Source organism: Asterias amurensis, chromosome 21 (assembly GCF_032118995.1).
Source record: "Asterias amurensis chromosome 21, ASM3211899v1".
Classification (NCBI taxonomy): Eukaryota; Metazoa; Echinodermata; class Asteroidea; order Forcipulatida; family Asteriidae; genus Asterias; species Asterias amurensis.
The window spans coordinates 7,710,035-7,728,854 of record NC_092668.1 but is presented as its reverse complement, the minus strand read 5'-3'; the positions used below and the strand labels follow the sequence as shown (position 1 = coordinate 7,728,854).

At 40.1% G+C, this 18,820-nt stretch overlaps 1 protein-coding gene across 2 annotated transcripts in view; it reads left to right on the top strand.

Moving 5' to 3' along the window:
* LOC139953059 (dual 3',5'-cyclic-AMP and -GMP phosphodiesterase 11-like) overlaps positions 1–18,820 on the top strand; it is a 151,103-nt gene that overhangs the window by 93,778 nt on the left and 38,505 nt on the right. For both annotated transcript variants that reach the window (XM_071952463.1, XM_071952462.1), the window contains 2 exons: positions 553–696; positions 8,037–8,129. In XM_071952463.1, the coding sequence (XP_071808564.1) occupies positions 553–696; positions 8,037–8,129 (237 nt within the window). The remainder of the gene's footprint in view (positions 1–552; positions 697–8,036; positions 8,130–18,820) is intronic.

Genomic DNA, 18,820 nt, shown 5'->3' with positions numbered 1-18,820 from the left:
ATGCATAACATAACAAACCTGTGAAAATTTGAGCTCAATCGGTCATCGAATTTGCGGAATAATAATGAAAGAAAAAATCACTCTTGTCACAAAAAGTTGTGTGCGTTTAGATGGTTGATTTTGAGACCTCAAGTTCTAAATCTGAGGTCTCAAAATCAAATTTGTGGAAAATTACTTCTTTCTCAAAAACTATGGCACTTCAGAGGGAGCCATTTCTCACAAGGTTTTATACCATCAACCTCTCCCCATTACTTGTCAACAGGAAAGGTTTTATGATGATAATTATTTTGAGTAATTACCAATAGTGTCCACTGCCTTTAAAGGTATAATTTCCAATGATAAATTGAGTAGGCCAATAGATTGGCAAGTTTTGCACATACTGAACACTTTTTGGAAACAATTGGTTTCCACATACTTTACTAACTTTTGGCAGAAACCAATGGCAAGAGTAAGAAAGTGTTTGAATACTTGCACTATTAATATTTGTGATGTTTTAATGTCCTTCTTCTTTCAATGATCTTCTTTTCTTTAATCCATTTGTTTCACTGCCAGATTGATGAAGAAACAGGGTATAAAACTAGACAGATGCTGAGTATGCCCATAAAGAATGCATATGGGTCTATTCTTGGTGTCATTCTTCTGGTGAATAAACAAGATGGCACTCCATTTAACATGAATGATGAAGACATGTTTGAGGTATGGAGAACCAAGGTTTATTGTAAACACATCTACTGTGTCAACTATACTGGAGTGGAGCATACTATAAATATGTCTAATGCATTTAAGAACTCACTCCACGGTAGTGCGATTAATAACAATCCTACGTTTAAGCTAAAACAGTATTCCCAGCCAATTTTCTATATCTCCCGCCCACCCAGGTAGAAGTTAAACATCAGGAAAGTTCTTTTCAGAGTTGAGAAGAATCCCAAACAATCCTATAAATCTACTCCGTTGTAAAAGAATAAAGAAAGACAGTTCTGTAAAGAATCAACTCTACCTGGCAAGTAGATACACACATGGTGTTACCGTAAACCAAATATATATATTGATACCTCACATATATTGATACCTCAAACCCAAAACCCCTGTTCTTCCATCCACTTACAATGATCAGGACTTGGCAAATGAATTCCAGAAATTCTTTGTCACCAAGATTTCAGACATCCGCTCATCATTTTCATCAGTCCCTTACAACGTGCCGCAGACATTGCCACAACTTCAACCAGAGTGTAGACTATCTGTGTTTGAGCCTGCCACTGTTGCTGAGATGAAATCTCCTTCAAAATCCTGCAAGCTGGATCCAGTTTCAACATCCATGATGAAGCAAAACATTGATTATTGTACCCTGCATGTACATCACTACATCAGGCCGCTCATCAAAAAACCAAAACATGGACAAGGAGGTATTAAAAAACTACAGACCAGTTGCAAACTTAAAATATCATGGAAAAGTCATTGTACGAGTAGTCTCATTACGCATTTCTGACCACATTAATGTTTTCAACCTGTCCGACGTGTTCCAGTCGGCATACAAGCCTTTCCATGGGACAGAAGCTGCACTAGTCCATGTGAGCAACGATATTCTTTCAGCAATGGACAATGGTAACCTAACAGCACTAGTCCTGCTAGACTTGAGTGCTGTTTTTGACACTGTTGATCATAACATCCTTCTCTCTCGGCTCCAGAAACACTTTGGCATATAGGACACAGCCCTAGCTTGGTGCAAATCGTATGTCTTCAACAGAACTCGGCATGTACTTGTATGTCTTGGCACTGTGGTATCAGACCCTGTTGTTGTGAACTACATGTACTCTGTGCCACAGGGGTCGGTACTGGGCCCGCAGTGGTTTACACTGTACACTTTACCGATTCGTGACATCATTCTGAAATTTAATCTGAATTACCATGTCTACGCAGACGACACTCAGCTATACATGTACATCACATTTAAATCTTCTCAAGAAAACGCCAATGCATCTATTGCAAGACTTGAGAAATGCATCCAAGAGATCTGACGTTGGACACAACAAAACTTCCTGAAGTTAAATGATAAAAGACAGAGTTCCTTCTATATATGGGTCACGTCAACAGTTAACAAAGGTTTCAGTGCCATACATTTCCATCGGTGATGCTCGGATAGCTCCCTCGCTGCAAGCTCGGTTATTTTTGATTCATCGATGACACTTCAACCACACATCAACAACGTCGTTCATCTGTCATCATACATGTACCACATAATGTTACTTATATTTGTTACTTCTCGTCTTGACAATGGCACAGTCTTCCTAACAACCAGATTTCCCGTCTTCAACGCCTCCAAAATACTGCTGCCCGCATTATGACACTGTTAGAAATCCTGTTCCATCACTCCCATTCTGAAACAACTACACTGGCTCCCTATCTCTCAACAAATCATCTTCAAGCTGATCCTCATTGTTCACAAGCGGATCCTCATTGTCCATTGTCCTCATTGTCCACTTAATGGCAAGGCTCCCCACTATATTTCTGAACTTCTTCAAGTTTATACTCCATCAAGAAATCTTTGATCAAGTTCCATGCTTCTTCTCATTGAACCCAAGTCTCAACACTTATGGGGAGACAGGTCTTTTTCTTCAGCTGCCCCACGCATCTGGAACTCTCTACCACTTAATCTTAGATCTTTTCTTTGTACCACAACATTCAAATCTCTTCTCAAACCTTATCTTATTTTACAGGTTTTTATTGGACTAATTTTATTGTGTCTGTTTTTCTTTGTTTTGTTTTGTTTGTTGCTGGTTTTTAACGCGCCTTGAACACCCAGCAGGGGGGATACGTGCGCATTACCAGTCTTATTATTATTACTATTATTATCCTTTTTTGAGGCCGCATCCTTTTTAACTGTTCCTACGTACTGTTGCAACAGGTATTGTTTTCGTCAAGATTTTTATAAACTGTTCAAATCTACAAATATAACAGGTCTTGTTTTCATCAAGTTTTATTGTTTTTAATAATAATTTTCAACTAGTAGTAGGGATCTGTCCGTCAATACTGACGATGGACTGCGCCTGGGGGATTATCCTTTAATGTTGAAGTTTTTAAAGAAAATAAATAAATTGGAATAAAACAAAAAATTTGTGGCATATAAGCACACAATTTGCTTAACAAAAAAACAGTCCTTATTCATCTTGCCCACACTTCATGCCACACTAGTCTAGAATGTTGTGCACTCTGATTCAGTGCTTTCCGTTTCTTTCTATTACGTAAATTTTTACACGTCAGATTTTTTAACTTTCAGAGCATATTTCCGGAGAACCTTTCTTTCTCTGTAGATTATATCATCTACATATGTTTCCCAGTTTCTGTTGATTTTGAACTTTTGCCGTTATTGCTTCAATCGGCTCTACTCGTTCGAGGGACATTTGAAGCGTTTTGAATTAATCAACAATGGATGCAAGATTTCTTGAGCATTTATAGTGTGACTACCTAAGTTGTAGGCTTTAAACCAGGATTCTTGTCAACCTATTCTGCATAAATTACAGATGTTCTTTGGTAGCTTCCTATATAAGCACCACGACCAGTACTGACCTCTTCAAAGATTTTAAAAAGGGGCTTACTGTGAAAACCCCCACAGGTTTTTCTTGAGGTTTCTTTCGTGGGACTATAGCCACAGCAACCAGGAGTTCAGTTCGACAGTAACATGCAGATCAATCTAGTCAACTAGTGGGCACCAAAGATAAAGATTTAAGCAAAGACGGTTTGAGCTTTACTCTATATTCTAGTTCATACAATGCACATCCAGTTATCTTTCATGTGTAAATCAACCTAGATGACTTGCTTGAATTTTCACTGATCCTTGAGTACTGTGTGGGATCATGTGAAAAACCAATATTTTTCCATCATTGCTCTTCCATGCAATTCTCCTTGTTTTTAAGGGGCTCTAGCAAATCAGTTGTAGTATAACATTGAGGCTTCTTTGACAAAAAGTGTTGCCGAGGTCAACATACATGTAACACTTTAACCATTTGAAGTAGGTTTTTTTTCTTCTTTCACTTTGCCTATGCACTGTATTAATTTTGCTGGTTTTTGTAACAATACTCTAGAATATCGTTATAATAGATGTTAAATTTGCAACTTGGATAAAGTATATTTATCCCCCCCCCATTTACTGATGTTTGTAATACAATACAATACAATACAATGGGTTTTTATATAGCGCCATTTCATTTAGACCACAGCGCTTTCAACGAACAATAGCAATGCAGATAATACAACAAATGAATAATAAAGCAATAAACAGACACTAAGGAAAAAGATGTTTTTTAAGTGCTTTCTTGAAAATAGGCAGTGAAATTGAGGTGCGTATTGTGATGGGAAGATGGTTCCACAGTCCTGGAGCGGCTAAGGAAAATGATTTAGATGCAGCGAATTGAAGAGATTTGCTGCTCGGTTTATTTTCAGCAAGACGGGTTTTGTCTGATGCTGAGCGAAGCCCAGCCCTAGTTTGAATGTGAAAAGAAAAACAAGATGAAAGATATGCTGGTGCAAGTCCATTTAAGCATTTATACACATGCACCAATATTTTGAATTGAATGCGCTCTTTCACCGGGAGCCAATGTAGCTTTTTGAGAAAAGGAGTAGCATGATCATGTTTAGACGCACAAAATATTAGTTTGGCAGCCCAATTCTGAAGATGTTGAAGTCTATTAATTTGAGTTGTGTTCGCTCCAAGTAAAAGTGCGTTGCCATAGTCCAATCGTGAAAGAACAAGAGACCTTGTAACACTGCTACATGGGTCAACGTCTAGAAACCTTCTTATACGTGTAATGTTACGCAGATGGTATGACACAGACCTAGACAATGATGTTATTTGTGAAGACATAGACATAAGATTGTCAAAGACAATGCCAAGGTTCCGAACAGTTTTAGTGGGTGTGATAATTTCATCTCCAATATGCAGTTGAACACTGGGCATGAGGCGATTGAAATGAGGTGAGGTTGCAACAAAGAACTCGGTTTTATTGTTGTTCAGTTTCAACATATTTTCAGTCATCCAGGATTTTAATTCTACAATGCACTTTGTGAGCGCCTGTAAGGCAGACTGAATAGATGATGAATCCGAAGGTGTGAAACTGGTATAAATCTGAATATCATCAGCATAGATGTGATAGAGTAGATTGTTCCCCTTGATGATTCTACCAATGGGAATGGTGTAAATGGTAAAGGATTTCGGTCCAACAATTGATCCTTGCGGCAATCCATAAAGCATATCGTGTGAGGCTGAATAAGTATTGTCTATCAAAACCTGTGTTGTTCTACCACTGAAGTAAGACTTAAACCACTCAAGAGCTGTCCCTGTAATGCCAATCTCACATTCTAATCTGTTGAAAAGGACATTGTGATTAACAGTGTCGAATGCGGCACTTAGGTCTAAAAGCACCAGGAACACGCCCTTCTGATTGTGGATCATGCCCATGATATCACTTTTGACTTTCAGTAGTGCGGTTTCAGTACTATGAGACACACAATAAGCTGACTGAAATTCCTCACCCAAACCGTTTTTAACAATGTGATCATTGATGTTGTTGACCACATGTTTCTCTATCAGCTTAGATAAGAACTTGATGTTAGCGACAGGACGATAGTTCTTGAGTTCGTCTGGATTCAGTGACCGCTTCTTAATGAGAGGGTTGAGTACAGTATGCTTTAGAATACTTGGGAAAATGCCTGTAGTGAGAGACTTATTTATGATGCGTGTTAAAATCGGTAGAAATATGGAAACATTATCTTTAAGAAACCAAGTGGGTACAGGATCCAATATACAACTTTTTGTGGCAGCTTTGTTAACAAGCTTAATAGCATCTTCTTCAGACACTTGACTGAATTCAGGTAGTTTACATGCTACACAAACATTGTGGGAATCACCACACGTTACACTTGATTGAACATGTTTCATACTAGAATAAATGTTAGCAACCTTCTCTTGGAAATACACTGCAAAGTCATTACTTAAATCTTGTGCACACTCATATGCGGGTAACACTTTACTTGTATTATTCAAGAGCCCATTAACAATTTTAAACACAGTCTTTGTATCAGAAGCGGATTGCAGCTTTTCCGAAATATGCTGCTTTTTAGCTTTCTCTATCCTGCAATTGCCTGTTCTGTTTTGTTCAATATAAAGCTGGTGATGAACTTCTAGACGAGTCTTGCGCCACTTCTTTTCACACTTTCGTCGAATTCTGCGAGCTTCGTGTATGTTTGAGTTATACCAGGGTTGTCTAATTCTTGTTTTACGAGTTTTCATAGAGACAGGGGCAAAATGGTCCAAGGAATTGATTGTGCACTCTTCAAATGCCTCCGTCAGACAATCGATATTATCAACTCCAGCTAAAATGTTGTTAAACTTCAATTTCAACTCTTTCTGAAAATTGGCTGTATCAATTGTGCGAAAGTTCCGATTAGTAGTAACTTGTTTTGGGTTTTCTGCTTTGTCCAGCATGAGCTGAAAATCAACAACATGGTGATCTGAAAGCCTAACACCAACTGTACAGGCCATGATGAGATTGTCTTCAGGTCGAGACAGGACCAAGTCCAGTGTATGGCCACATATATGGGTTGCCCCATGAACAAATTGTTGAAAACCAGCACTCTCAGCAGTTTCCAGAAAACGGGTGACGTCTGTTTTCTCCGGGCAATCGACATGAATGTTGAAGTCTCCCAACAGGACGACTTTGCCGGCTAGCGCGTTCACGCATATTAGAAAGTTCGCAAAGTCATCAAGAAACTGTGAAGTCTTCAAACCATTATTTCTGGATGGGGGAGGTCTGTAGAGCAGGATATAGTAGATCTTGCGTCCTGTGTTTGAAATGATTGTGTACTCAAAAGTAGCAGATTTGAAATTGATTGGTATAATCTGAAACTTTAGGGGGCATCTGTACAAGACACCAATTCCTCCATAGTTATCGGAATCTCTCGGAACATTGATGAACATATAGCCTGGAGGGCAGAGTTCCCCAATAATAACATTATCAGAGTCATTCAGCCAGGTCTCTGTAAGAAATAATGCGTCAATCCCCTTGTCTAGCACATACTTAGAACAGCTGATTGTCTTATTTCTTACTGAATGCGCATTCCACAAACTAAATTTAAGGAAATGTGAAATGTCAACAGATCTATTACGATGCTTACGGATCCCTGCACGCACTCCTCTATGAGTTGAAGGTTTGGATTGTATTCCGAGAGACGTTATGTTCAACCATGTACTTAAGGGCACAGTCAATGTTCCAGTGTTCATATTCATCAACTGAGTCCTGCTGTATGCAATTTTTTGATGAGACGATATAGGATTGCGATTATGATTGTGTTGGTATCATGATCAGGTCCCGGATTAGGATTAACGTCACCAGCAACTAATAATTGAAGTTGGAACGAGGCGGAGGAGTTAGGATAGTATAATATACGAGTGCCAAGATACTTCTGATGTACAAGCCTGCCGTTGCTAGGGTAAACTTCAATACTATACTTGAATTGGTGAACCACTCCATGGTCGCATGCAGTAGTACATAGCCAAAGACAGACCCAAGCAAGTAGGGTGTAGTACTTCCCTGATCCCATTGTTCATCTATTGTCCTTTTAATTGTTGTATAGGTTGGACGGTCTATTGATCACATTGTGTCCATGGGTGAGTAAAATGCCCATTGACATGTACATGTAGTTTGCTATATGTTACTCACAGGTTGAATGTCAAAAACCAAAGATCCATCCAATACTCCATCAGCCAGGACAGCAGAAATCAAAGAGTCTTACAGATATTGTCACTGATGTAAAAGCATTATGTTTTACACAGTTTGAAGTGCAAAACCCACCAAGAAAAGGTAGAAAAGATTACTTAAACAGGAGCAATGCTATTGCCGTGGCAGCCTGTGTGGCGCACATTAACACGTAAGGCTGTATGCTCAGTACTTTCCCAGTACTTTCCCAGTGCCTTGTCTAGTAAAACAAATTAAGCTTTACAAGTGGAGTGCAGATTAAACTAACTGTTCCTTTGTCTTTTACAGGCTTTCTCCATCTTCTGTGGTATGGGAATTAACAACACACACATGTATGAAAAAGTCTGTCGGTCAGTGGCGAAACAGAGGGTAGCATTAGAGGTAAGAAATTATACAACTTTGATTAACTCTGAATTTGATCTTCACTTGAATTTACAAAACCTGGATTTTTATTCACCCTACTGCACTGAGACATTCTTATTCAATTACAGAAAATAGCTCACCTCCGATTCCTACAAATGCATTTACAATGCACAAATGCAAGCAACTCCGCTGAACAAAAACAAAGCACCCCTCCTCACACTGCAGGTCCCGTGTGTACACACAAATAACACCCTTCTTTTTACAGCGCCCATAGTGTCAAGTCGTTTTTTTTCCCCAAGCTCTCTGAAAACAATGTAGCGTTACACACTATATAGGCAAGCAGTCCAGTTTCTGGACAACTCCTTTACGATGTCAGAATTGACGAAAGGAAAGAAGAAACCTAACAGAAAAATAAACATGTTAAATGTAGATCCTGTGGTGGTCTTCCCTCGACCTTAGAGTAGCACGTCCATGCAACATGTCAGAGATGCTGCGTTTGTTTGCAGAAAAAACGTGTGGGTCTGGTCCGGCTGGTCTACCGCGGATTTGAGATATTTTACGGCCTGGTAGGATAGTCTGGCACGCAAGTCACCTACATGTACTCAACAGGGAGTTTCCAGGTTTTGTCGAAGATTCTCCAAGATACAACTTGTTCTTCTAACCAAACGCTGTTTTCTCCAGCTCCCCTGCTGGATGTCAACTTGTCAAGGGCGAACTGTGATGCTTTGGAAGATTTGTCATTCTCCAGTCATGTTTTTTGACCGTATGTTCCCCGCCTCTGCCTGACAGTCTCAACTACACCGGGTTCCGGCGAAAGAGTTCCGGGCATTTCCTTCACACCGCACCGCCAACTTCCAGCCCTCAAAATGGTTTTTCTTCCGTGGCGATCATCACAGATTTCAGTCAACACCTTACAATACCTTTTTGGCGCCCATTGGTAGTTTTGCCGGCTACTTCCCGCAGGAACAGCCACCGGATTACAAGGTTTTTCTCGCTTGGACGTCTGCCCACCACCGCGTAGCGCGTTTTTTTCTCGGCGTCATTTCGCTGCTCCCGTTCTAGAGGGTCCCGTTCTCGGTCTCGCTCACCAATTATACCTCACTGTGGATCACCTGTGGTTGATCTTTGTTCACCAAGACGTCATTCTCCTGATCACTACTCCAGTTCTTAACACATCAACAAAAGTAATTCCCCCCCCCCCCCTCAACAGTTCAACATAACATCGTAAGGTAAAACATTTTGCCAAAACAACTAATTAAGAAATAATTCTATGACATGTTTCCTAACCATTGTTAGGCTATGTGTGGGGCTGGCCACACCCATTGCTCGATTAGCTACTCTCCCTCTGTGTGGCCTTGCATTAATGTCATCCATGTACACAAATGCTCCACCATGGGCTGCAGCGAGTGGTGCAACATGTGGACGCAGCACTTCGTCAACATATCGTTGCGCTGTCAGGTTGCCAGCAATCTGCACCAGTGGTATTTTCCTGGTAAGGCTTATACCAACCCACACCATGACACTCGGGAACACCATAGGCTGTAACTGGTTGAACACAGCACTTTGAATGAAGCTCTCCAACTCGACGCCATACCCAATGTGACGTAGGCAACTTGTTTCATCGGTAACCAACACAACGAACCTTTGTGACTTTTGAGAAAGGCAGTTTTTGTCTTCCATTTGAGCTCATGAATTCATGGACATCTTTCTTTTTTAAAACTGACTGGGTACATTTTTAAAATGATTTTGGGATGAACAAAGAAAAATTTACTAGAGCGGGATTTGAACTAATGACCTCCGGGTAAACGTGCCGGCGCTCTACCAACTGAGCTATCTAGCCCTATTTTGGTGGTCTCCCTATTTAGTCAATATCTTTGTTCAGGGGGTGCCTATATATATATATATGAAGAAGGTCCGGTTTGGATCAAAAGCTAAGGCCATCTACCCTATTCATTTTATATATATATATATATATATATATATATATATATATATATATATATATATATATATATATATATATATATATATATATATATATTTACCACCTGATAAATATACACAGACACAAGGATTTGTTGTTGTAGTGAACTCTGCCAAGAGTTAATTTATTCCGTACTCTGAATTCGGTGGTAAAACGCCCATTCATAATAATATAAGGGATTTCCCTTTATTTAACTCCATCCAGTGATATCCACACTCATAAAGAAGTATACCAGTTCCCATTATAATACACTTTGCGACCAATTCGCAAAGGGTCCCAATCCCTCACTTTGCGAACGGTAAATTTCCAATCCGCAAAGGTTCCCACTTCTCGGCAATTTGCCAAAGAAGGTACCAGACTAATTACAATTATTATAATTATAAATGCACTCATTGACTGGAGAAAACTCCGGGTCAATGAGGTTCCCACTTCCAGCGAGTTGCCAAGAAGGTACCAAATTAATCTACTTCTTTATATACAATCACATCATTTTATTACCACCATATTTATCCATATCAATTCACATAAATGAATTTACCACTTCCTCACAGGCTACAATGCCTATTAGCTTCTTGTTTATAGGAACAACCTAAACTTACCGCTTTAAGTGTAAGTTGTAAGATTATCAGTCATATCAATCTGTACCACGTATTCCGTAATACCCTGACCCTTCCATTAACTCCAGGGAGGGAGGGAGGGAATTTTGCGAAACTATACAATCTATCTTAACTCCTCGGTGGCAGAATATTCAATGACGGTTCCCAGAAAGACAAGCACCCTTTTCCCAAATGCATTGCTTTGGTTGGTTGAAAAGAACAATGGAACCACGTCTGAATGCGCCCTGACAATCCCAATCGCTTATAGCCCCGACTGTGCAACCTGACTATAATTATGCATATTTCCTGGTGTTAAATCGGTTTACTGCGTTACGCATTAAACCCTATTACCACCTGATAAATATACACAGACACAAGGATTTGTTGTTGTAGTGAACTCTGCCAAGAGTTAATTTATTCCGTACTCTGAATTCGGTGGTAAAACGCCCATTCATAATAATATAAGGGATTTCCCTTTATTTAATTCCATCCAGTGATATCCACACTCATAAAGAAGTATACCAGTTCCCATTATAATACACTTTGCGACCAATTCGCAAAGGGTCCCAATCCCTCACTTTGCGAACGGTAAATTTCCAATCCGCAAAGGTTCCCACTTCTCGGCAATTTGCCAAAGAAGGTACCAGACTAATTACAATTATTATAATTATAAATGCACTCATTGACTGGAGAAAACTCCGGGTCAATGAGGTTCCCACTTCCAGCGAGTTGCCAAGAAGGTACCAAATTAATCTACTTCTTTATATACAATCACATCATTTTATTACCACCATATTTATCCATATCAATTCACATAAATGAATTTACCACTTCCTCACAGGCTACAATGCCTATTAGCTTCTTGTTTATAGGAACAACCTAAACTTACCGCCAAAGCAAATTTTGATATAAAAATTTGCCCAAACACCCCCCCCCCCCTTTTTTTTTTTTTTTTTTTTTTTATTATTTTTTTTTTTTATTTTTTTTTTTTTACAAAACTTTCTCCGAGTGTCAACCCGTCTGATAAATTTTGATGGAACCAAATGAATCATTTCTTGCCAGTACGCACCTTCCGGGAAGGGTTAATGAGATGGGGGTGTTTTATAACAGGTGCGTTTTGCATCTCCCGAAGTATCTTCTTTGCATACATATTTAAATCCCAAGTGCAGCGTTTTTCTTCCCTCCTTTAACTTTACCTTGATACTTCACCCTTAACAAAATGTCTGACCAAATTAACCGTGTGTTGGGTAGGATGTTCCTAATTACCTTTAGGCTCTCTTTACCCTATGTCTACTCTGTCCCGAACTTTCCTTCAAGATATCTTTGGTCCTTAGATATAACACTATTGTCGTCGGGACCTCGCCTTTTGCCAGGTATCTCCTGAGCCTAGTACCAGCCGTCCAGGCGTGCCCCAGACACGTCTTTCCATGTCACTTGTACCACCACTGTGTCGCTGCTGTGGCAAATTATACTGTCCCGGTATCCACGTTCTTGCTTCGGATTGATGAACATCTTTAGGCTCCCTGTTACCCTATGTCATAACTGTCCCGAATTTTCCTTCACGATATCTTTGGTCCTTATATGTAACACTATTGTCGTCGGGACCTCGCCTTTTGCCAGGAGTCTCCTGAGCCTAGTCCCAGCCGTCCAGGCGTGCCCCAGACACGCCTTTCCATGTCACTGTACCTCCACCGTGCCGCTGCTGTGGCGAATGATACTGTCCCGGTACCCACGTTCTTGCATCGGATTGATGAACATCTTTAGGCTCCCTTTTACCCTATGTGTTATCTGTCCCGAATTTTCCTTCAAGATATCTTTGGTCCTTAGATGTAACACTATTGCCGTCGGGACCTCGCCTTTTGCCGTATCTCCTGAGCCTAGTCCCAGCCGTCCCCCAGACACGCCTTTCCATTTCACTGTACCACCACTGTGCCGCTGCTGTGGCGAATGATACTGTCCCCGATAAACATCTGTATAAAAACAAATTCAAAGAAAAACAGCCTGGGTAATCTGTTCTGACCAATATTTTATCTTGTCAAAGTCTTGTATGTAGTTGAAAATGTTGTACACAATTTGTTAACAACCAACTCAACATTCACCAATCTTGTAAATGATTATTTATCTTAAACGGCAATATGCTAATTAAAGAAGCGGTTGTCTACACTGCTTATTTATGACCTTGCTACAAGCTACCCCCTTTTAGACAATTGAAAACATTAAGTCTGGCCTAATGTAGGATTCAAGTGCTCCAGACTTCCATCTCCCCATACTTTTGATTTGTTCCTCCCGAACCCCAAACATATCCTGCAACTATGAAATGAAAAGGGTGTGGGGTTTACTTGAAGGCCTTAATCCCTACTTTAAGATGTGATTAACTTGTCTGGCTGACATAGGGTCCCCCCTCAATGTACAAACGGTGAAGTATTGGCATTCCTGTCAATAGAAATGATTGAACTTTACCCACTTGATCCGTTTTTGAATATCTTAGAACTACTTGCAAATTCCCCTCCTGATTAAAGGAAATATCACCAATACGCAACGCCCGGGAATTTGCCATCGTGAGTTGTAAACTCACTCACCCTCAGAATAACCGAAAAGGGCAACCAAGAATGCTGCTTTTAACAGCAGAGCTTCATATGCTGATTATACTTTAAACATTAACTATGCTACTTTAATAAAGGTCATATAAGTCAAATATGGTATGTCTGCAAGCTATGCTGCAACCGGATGAAGATGTTTGCAAGCTATGCTGCAACCGGAGCAACTGATTCGTTTTTAATCATTCATCTTCTCTTTTCATCTTCACACTCTTCTACGTTTGCATCGAACATTTTTGTCTTCACTGTAAAAATTACACCCTGTAATTGAACCTATTTTTAATCATGCATCTTGTCATTTCATGTGTATGCTCTGTTACATTTTAATCCAACATTATAATGGGTTACTTTTTGTAACCACTTTACGAATTGTTATCTTCACTGCCAATAATTACACCCTGTAACTTGAATAACCGGATCACTCGATCATTTTTAATCATGCGTCTTCTCATCTCATGTACATACTCTGTACGTTTAGTCCCACATTATAATGTTTGTTACTTTTTGTAACGACCGAATTTTCGTCTTCACTGACAATAATTACACCCTGTAACTTGAATAACCGGATCAACTGATAATTTTTAATCATGCGCCTTTGTTGTTCAAATACGTAAGCTTTACGGTTTAGCCCGCCTCCATTGTTCGTTACATTTTGTACCGACATTTTTACGACACAACGTGTCATTGCCATGGAACATCAGTGCTGTGTTGACCGCCAGATACGAAAAACCAACCGATATTGGAAACGTACACCTGATCTATGCAAATCAACGCTTTCAGGTTCAAGCTAGTACTGACCTCCCTGCTAAGCTATGGTAGCTGCTACTGTTACCGATGATACTTAAACTATATAACGACTAAAAAAAGACTAAATTAACAAAGCTTTAATGTGTATATTGATAGCATAGCCAGATAAGCCTTACCCTGGGTACCGCACCCAGTCCTATTCAATGTTCCCGCCAAACCATTGAACCGTGTAACTCTTTATACTTAACAAGTATAAAGCAGATTTATTCTAATTCGCCTCAGGACCCAACCGAATAATTCAATATTTTGCAGACTGGCGGTAAAAACTAACCAGACTGCTCAGCACTGGAAATGTAATGGAACATCTTGAATCTTGCCGAGGGTCCAAGCGTCTACAATCCTCTTTCATCTTAGAAACAATGAAACTACCCTTGGGATCCTCCCATTTGTGCAATTTATGAACATATGAAATATAACTGCAAGCATAGAGAATCACACTGGATTCACCAACTCAAGACAGTCAAGTCCTTTGGACTAAACATAAACACTGGTGTTAAATAAATTCCCGTTACCCCCACTTCACTTCTGCTTGAGAACTATAATGTTGTTTATATTCTGTAACTCAAGTATAAATAAATTTTTTAAAGTTGTTCCTATATATTTGTTACTATAACTATCTCATGTAAGTAACCCCCTTTTTTCCACAGGTCTCTCATACCTATTTTTAATACCGTCGTACTTTTGATCTTGCTTTTCTCTATTAATTGACCATTGTTAATTGCATCATGATGCAACTTGTTCTCTAATTCTACCCTTTCATGTTTCCCTGCATTGTTAACGAACGATGCATTTACCACTTTTATGGTCCAGTAATCCATCCTTTCAAATGAAACCTCCTTTGTCCTCGCCACTCTACTCGTATTGGTTCATAGCCACCAATTGTTTCTGAAATAGAAACTTTGATTGGCTGTTATTTTCCCGCTTCTTTCTTTCCCGCTTCTTTCTTCCTTTAATCCATTTCCCCTCTCTTTTTCTATGAATGGATATGTATTTGTTTGTACTTGTTTTATGCCTCTGAACTAGGTCCGGTTTGGATCGAAAGCTAAGGCCATCTATACCACCCTATTCATTAAACATATGAAATACCAGATACGTATGTACAAATGGAAGAAGATGCAAAGGTCTTTAATTTTAATATTATGCAATAGGCTACCCCTTGATTTATGGAAGCTGGCCATTTAGTGCCTAATAATGATCAATCATTCCGAAAGGTCATAATGAAACTTGGTATTGCCCTTCTATTCTTTATGTACACTTTGTTCTAGAGCTTGATTAACACATGGTGCTGTGACGTGCAATGCCCATAATTCATCGTCAATTATGCCCATGATCTAACTGGTGTTAATTGCTGCTTCATTCTAAAAGTGCGCCATCCCCCCTTATTGGACGAGCTGCTGCTCTCTGTGCGTACGATCTGACACTATTTCAATAATTCTATGTGTTCTATGGAGATGAGCTCGCAAATACACTGCTACATAAGTCAAAAAATGCAGAGGTCCATGTAATGTATAGAAGTAATTGGACGCCTGTGTTTATTATCTTTCCATATTATAAACCCCCCCTCGTTTACAGCCAGCAAGAATTATTGTGTCTTGACCGCTATTTGTACTAATATAGGGTCACTCTGCTTTATAAGATCACAGCGAAATCCACAAACTCGCTATGAATAATCTTAAAAATTTTAAGGTTAGCGGTAGGCTATTTGTACTACTATAGGGTCACTCTTCTTTGTAAGATCACAGCAAAATCCACAAACTCGCTATGAATAATCTTAAAAATTTTAAGGTTAGCGGTAGGCCCTCGCCCAATTCGCTACAAACCGATATCAATGGATTAAAGGGAGTTGATGGTTAATTCATATGCTGCATGTTATCCGCCATCGGTATGCTTCAAGAGCCCGCTGTGCAATTAATGGACCCCCACATGCAACTGCTCCCTACTGTACTTATTTTGCACCCTGCATTTGAAAGTTGGGCACCACCCAGTTCTATTGAAGATGATGTCCCTCCTAACCTACTCAATGCCCCATCCCTGTTATGTATGGAATACCTTGAATATTGACTAGAGTTTGCCAAGTTGTACACTAAACTACTAGGCTTACTTATTCCTGATTGGCCTGACTGACACAAGCTCTGACTAACTTTCATATTAAACGGCAAGCTGCCAGAAAAATTATGATTGTCCGCCCTTTCTTGTCCTTGTGTACCTGTACTCATGCTTTGAGAATGTTGGTCCGTTATACCCCGAGTTACGTGTAAAGGCCATGAAATATCCTGACTATTAATCTGTGGGATGTTCGCAATTATTGGCCCTTTATACATACTAGATGTTTGAAACCTTTCCGTATTCACGGTACTCGTGTTACCTACTAGCGTTACTGTTGGGGCTGTACTTGCCCCAGCATTAGGTCTGAAAATGTAGCGACTCACCCGATTTGCCCGGCTAGTAAGCCATCGGCTTCACCACTCTCTGTAGCCGCCCATCTTCGCCCTCCTCATCAGGTATCACTTGGATTTCTTTAATGCGGTTCCCACTTCCAGCGAGTTGCCAAGAAGGTACCGAATTTTGCGAAACTATACAATCTATCTTAACTCCTCGGTGGCAGAATATTCAATGACGGTTCCCAGAAAGACAAGCACCCTTTTCCCAAATGCATTGCTTTGGTTGGTTGAAAAGAACAATGGAACCACGTCTGAATGCGCCCTGACAATCCCAATCGCTTATAGCCCCGACTGTGCAACCTGACTATAATTATGCATATTTCCTGGTGTTAAATCGGTTTACTGCGTTACGCATTAAACCCTAATATATACATGTAGCTTAAGCCCCTCTTCCTGAATACTAGATCGGGCTTCATCTCCTTGCTCGTGGCTCCCAAGATTTTCAACCAGTGGTGACAGATCATCAACCTTCGGCCCCTTCGTGCCTTATTCAAACCAGGTATTTTCTGGTGGAAATGCTAGGAGCTGTCCTTAAGAGTCATACATGTCACTGGAGATACTTCTAGTCCATTACTGACACAAGACATACCAGTCCCGATGCCTATTCGGACACTTGTCAAAGTTCATCAACGAACATCAAGGCTGCACTGAGACATTCTGAATTTCATCCCTGATACTAAAATAAACCTTGTTAACCCCGACTGCACTGAGACATTCTGAATCTCATCCCTGATACTAAAATAAACCTTGTTAACCCCGACTGCACTGAGACATTCTTAATCTCATCCCTGATACTAAAATAAACCCTGTTAACCCCGACTGCACTGAGACATTCTGAATCTCATCCCTGATACTAAAATAAACCCTGTTAACCCCGACTGCACTGAGACATTCTTAATCTCATCCCTGATACTAAAATAAACCCTGTTAACCCCGACTGCACTGAGACATTCTTAATCTCATCCCTGATACTAAAATAAACCCTGTTAACCCCGACTGCACTGAGACATTCTTAATCTCATCCCTGATACTAAAATAAACCCTGTTAACCCCGACTGCACTGGGACATTCTGAATCTCATCCCTTATACTAAAATAAACCCTGTTAACCCCGACTGCACTGAGACATTCTGAATCTCATCCCTGATACTAAAATAAACCCTGTTAACCCCGACTGCACTGAGACATTCTGAATCTCATCCCTTATACTAAAATAAACCCTGTTAACCCCGACTGCACTGAGACATTCTGAATCTCATCCCTTATACATGTATCTAAATAAACCCTGTTAACCCTGACTGCACTGAGACATTCTGAATCTCATCCCTGATACTAAAATAAACCCTGTTAACCCCGACTGCACTGGGACATTCTGAATCTCATCCCTTATACTAAAATAAACCCTGTTAACCCCGACTGCACTGAGACATTCTGAATCTCATCCCTTATACTAAAATAAACCCTGTTAACCCCGACTGCTCTGAGACATTCTGAATCTCATCCCTGATACTAAAATAAACCCTGTTAACCCCGACTGCACTGGGACATTCTGAATCTCATCCCTGATACTAAAATAAACCGTTAACCCCGACTGCACTGTGACATTCTGAATCTCATCCCTGATACTAAAATAAACCCTGTTAACCCCGACTGCACTGAGACATTCTGAATCTCATCCCTGATACTAAAATAAACCCTGTTAACCCCGACTGCACTGAGACATTCTGAGTCTCATCCCTGATACTAAAATAAACCCTGTTAACCCCGACTGCACTGAGACATTCTTAATCTCATCCCTTATACTAAAATAAACCCTGTTAACCCCCACTGCACTGAGACTTTCTGAATCTCATCCCTGATACTAAAATAAACCCTGTTAACCCCGACTGCACTGAGACATTCTTAATCTCATCCCTGATACTAAAATAAACCCTGTTAACCCCGACTGCACTGAGACATTCTTAATCTCATCCCTGATACTAAAATAAACCCTGTTAACCCCGACTGCACTTGGACATTCTTAATCTCATCCCTTATACATGTATCTAAATAAACCCTGTTAACCCTGACTGCACTGAGACATTCTGAATCTCATCCCTGATACTAAAATAAACCCTGTTAACCCCGACTGCACTGAGACATTCTGAATCTCGTCCCTGATACTAAAATAAACCCTGTTAACCCCGACTGCACTGAGACATTCTGAATCTCATCCCTGATACTAAAATAAACCCTGTTAACCCTAGTGAGCACAGTGACCATATGTATACCACTCAAGCGCTCCA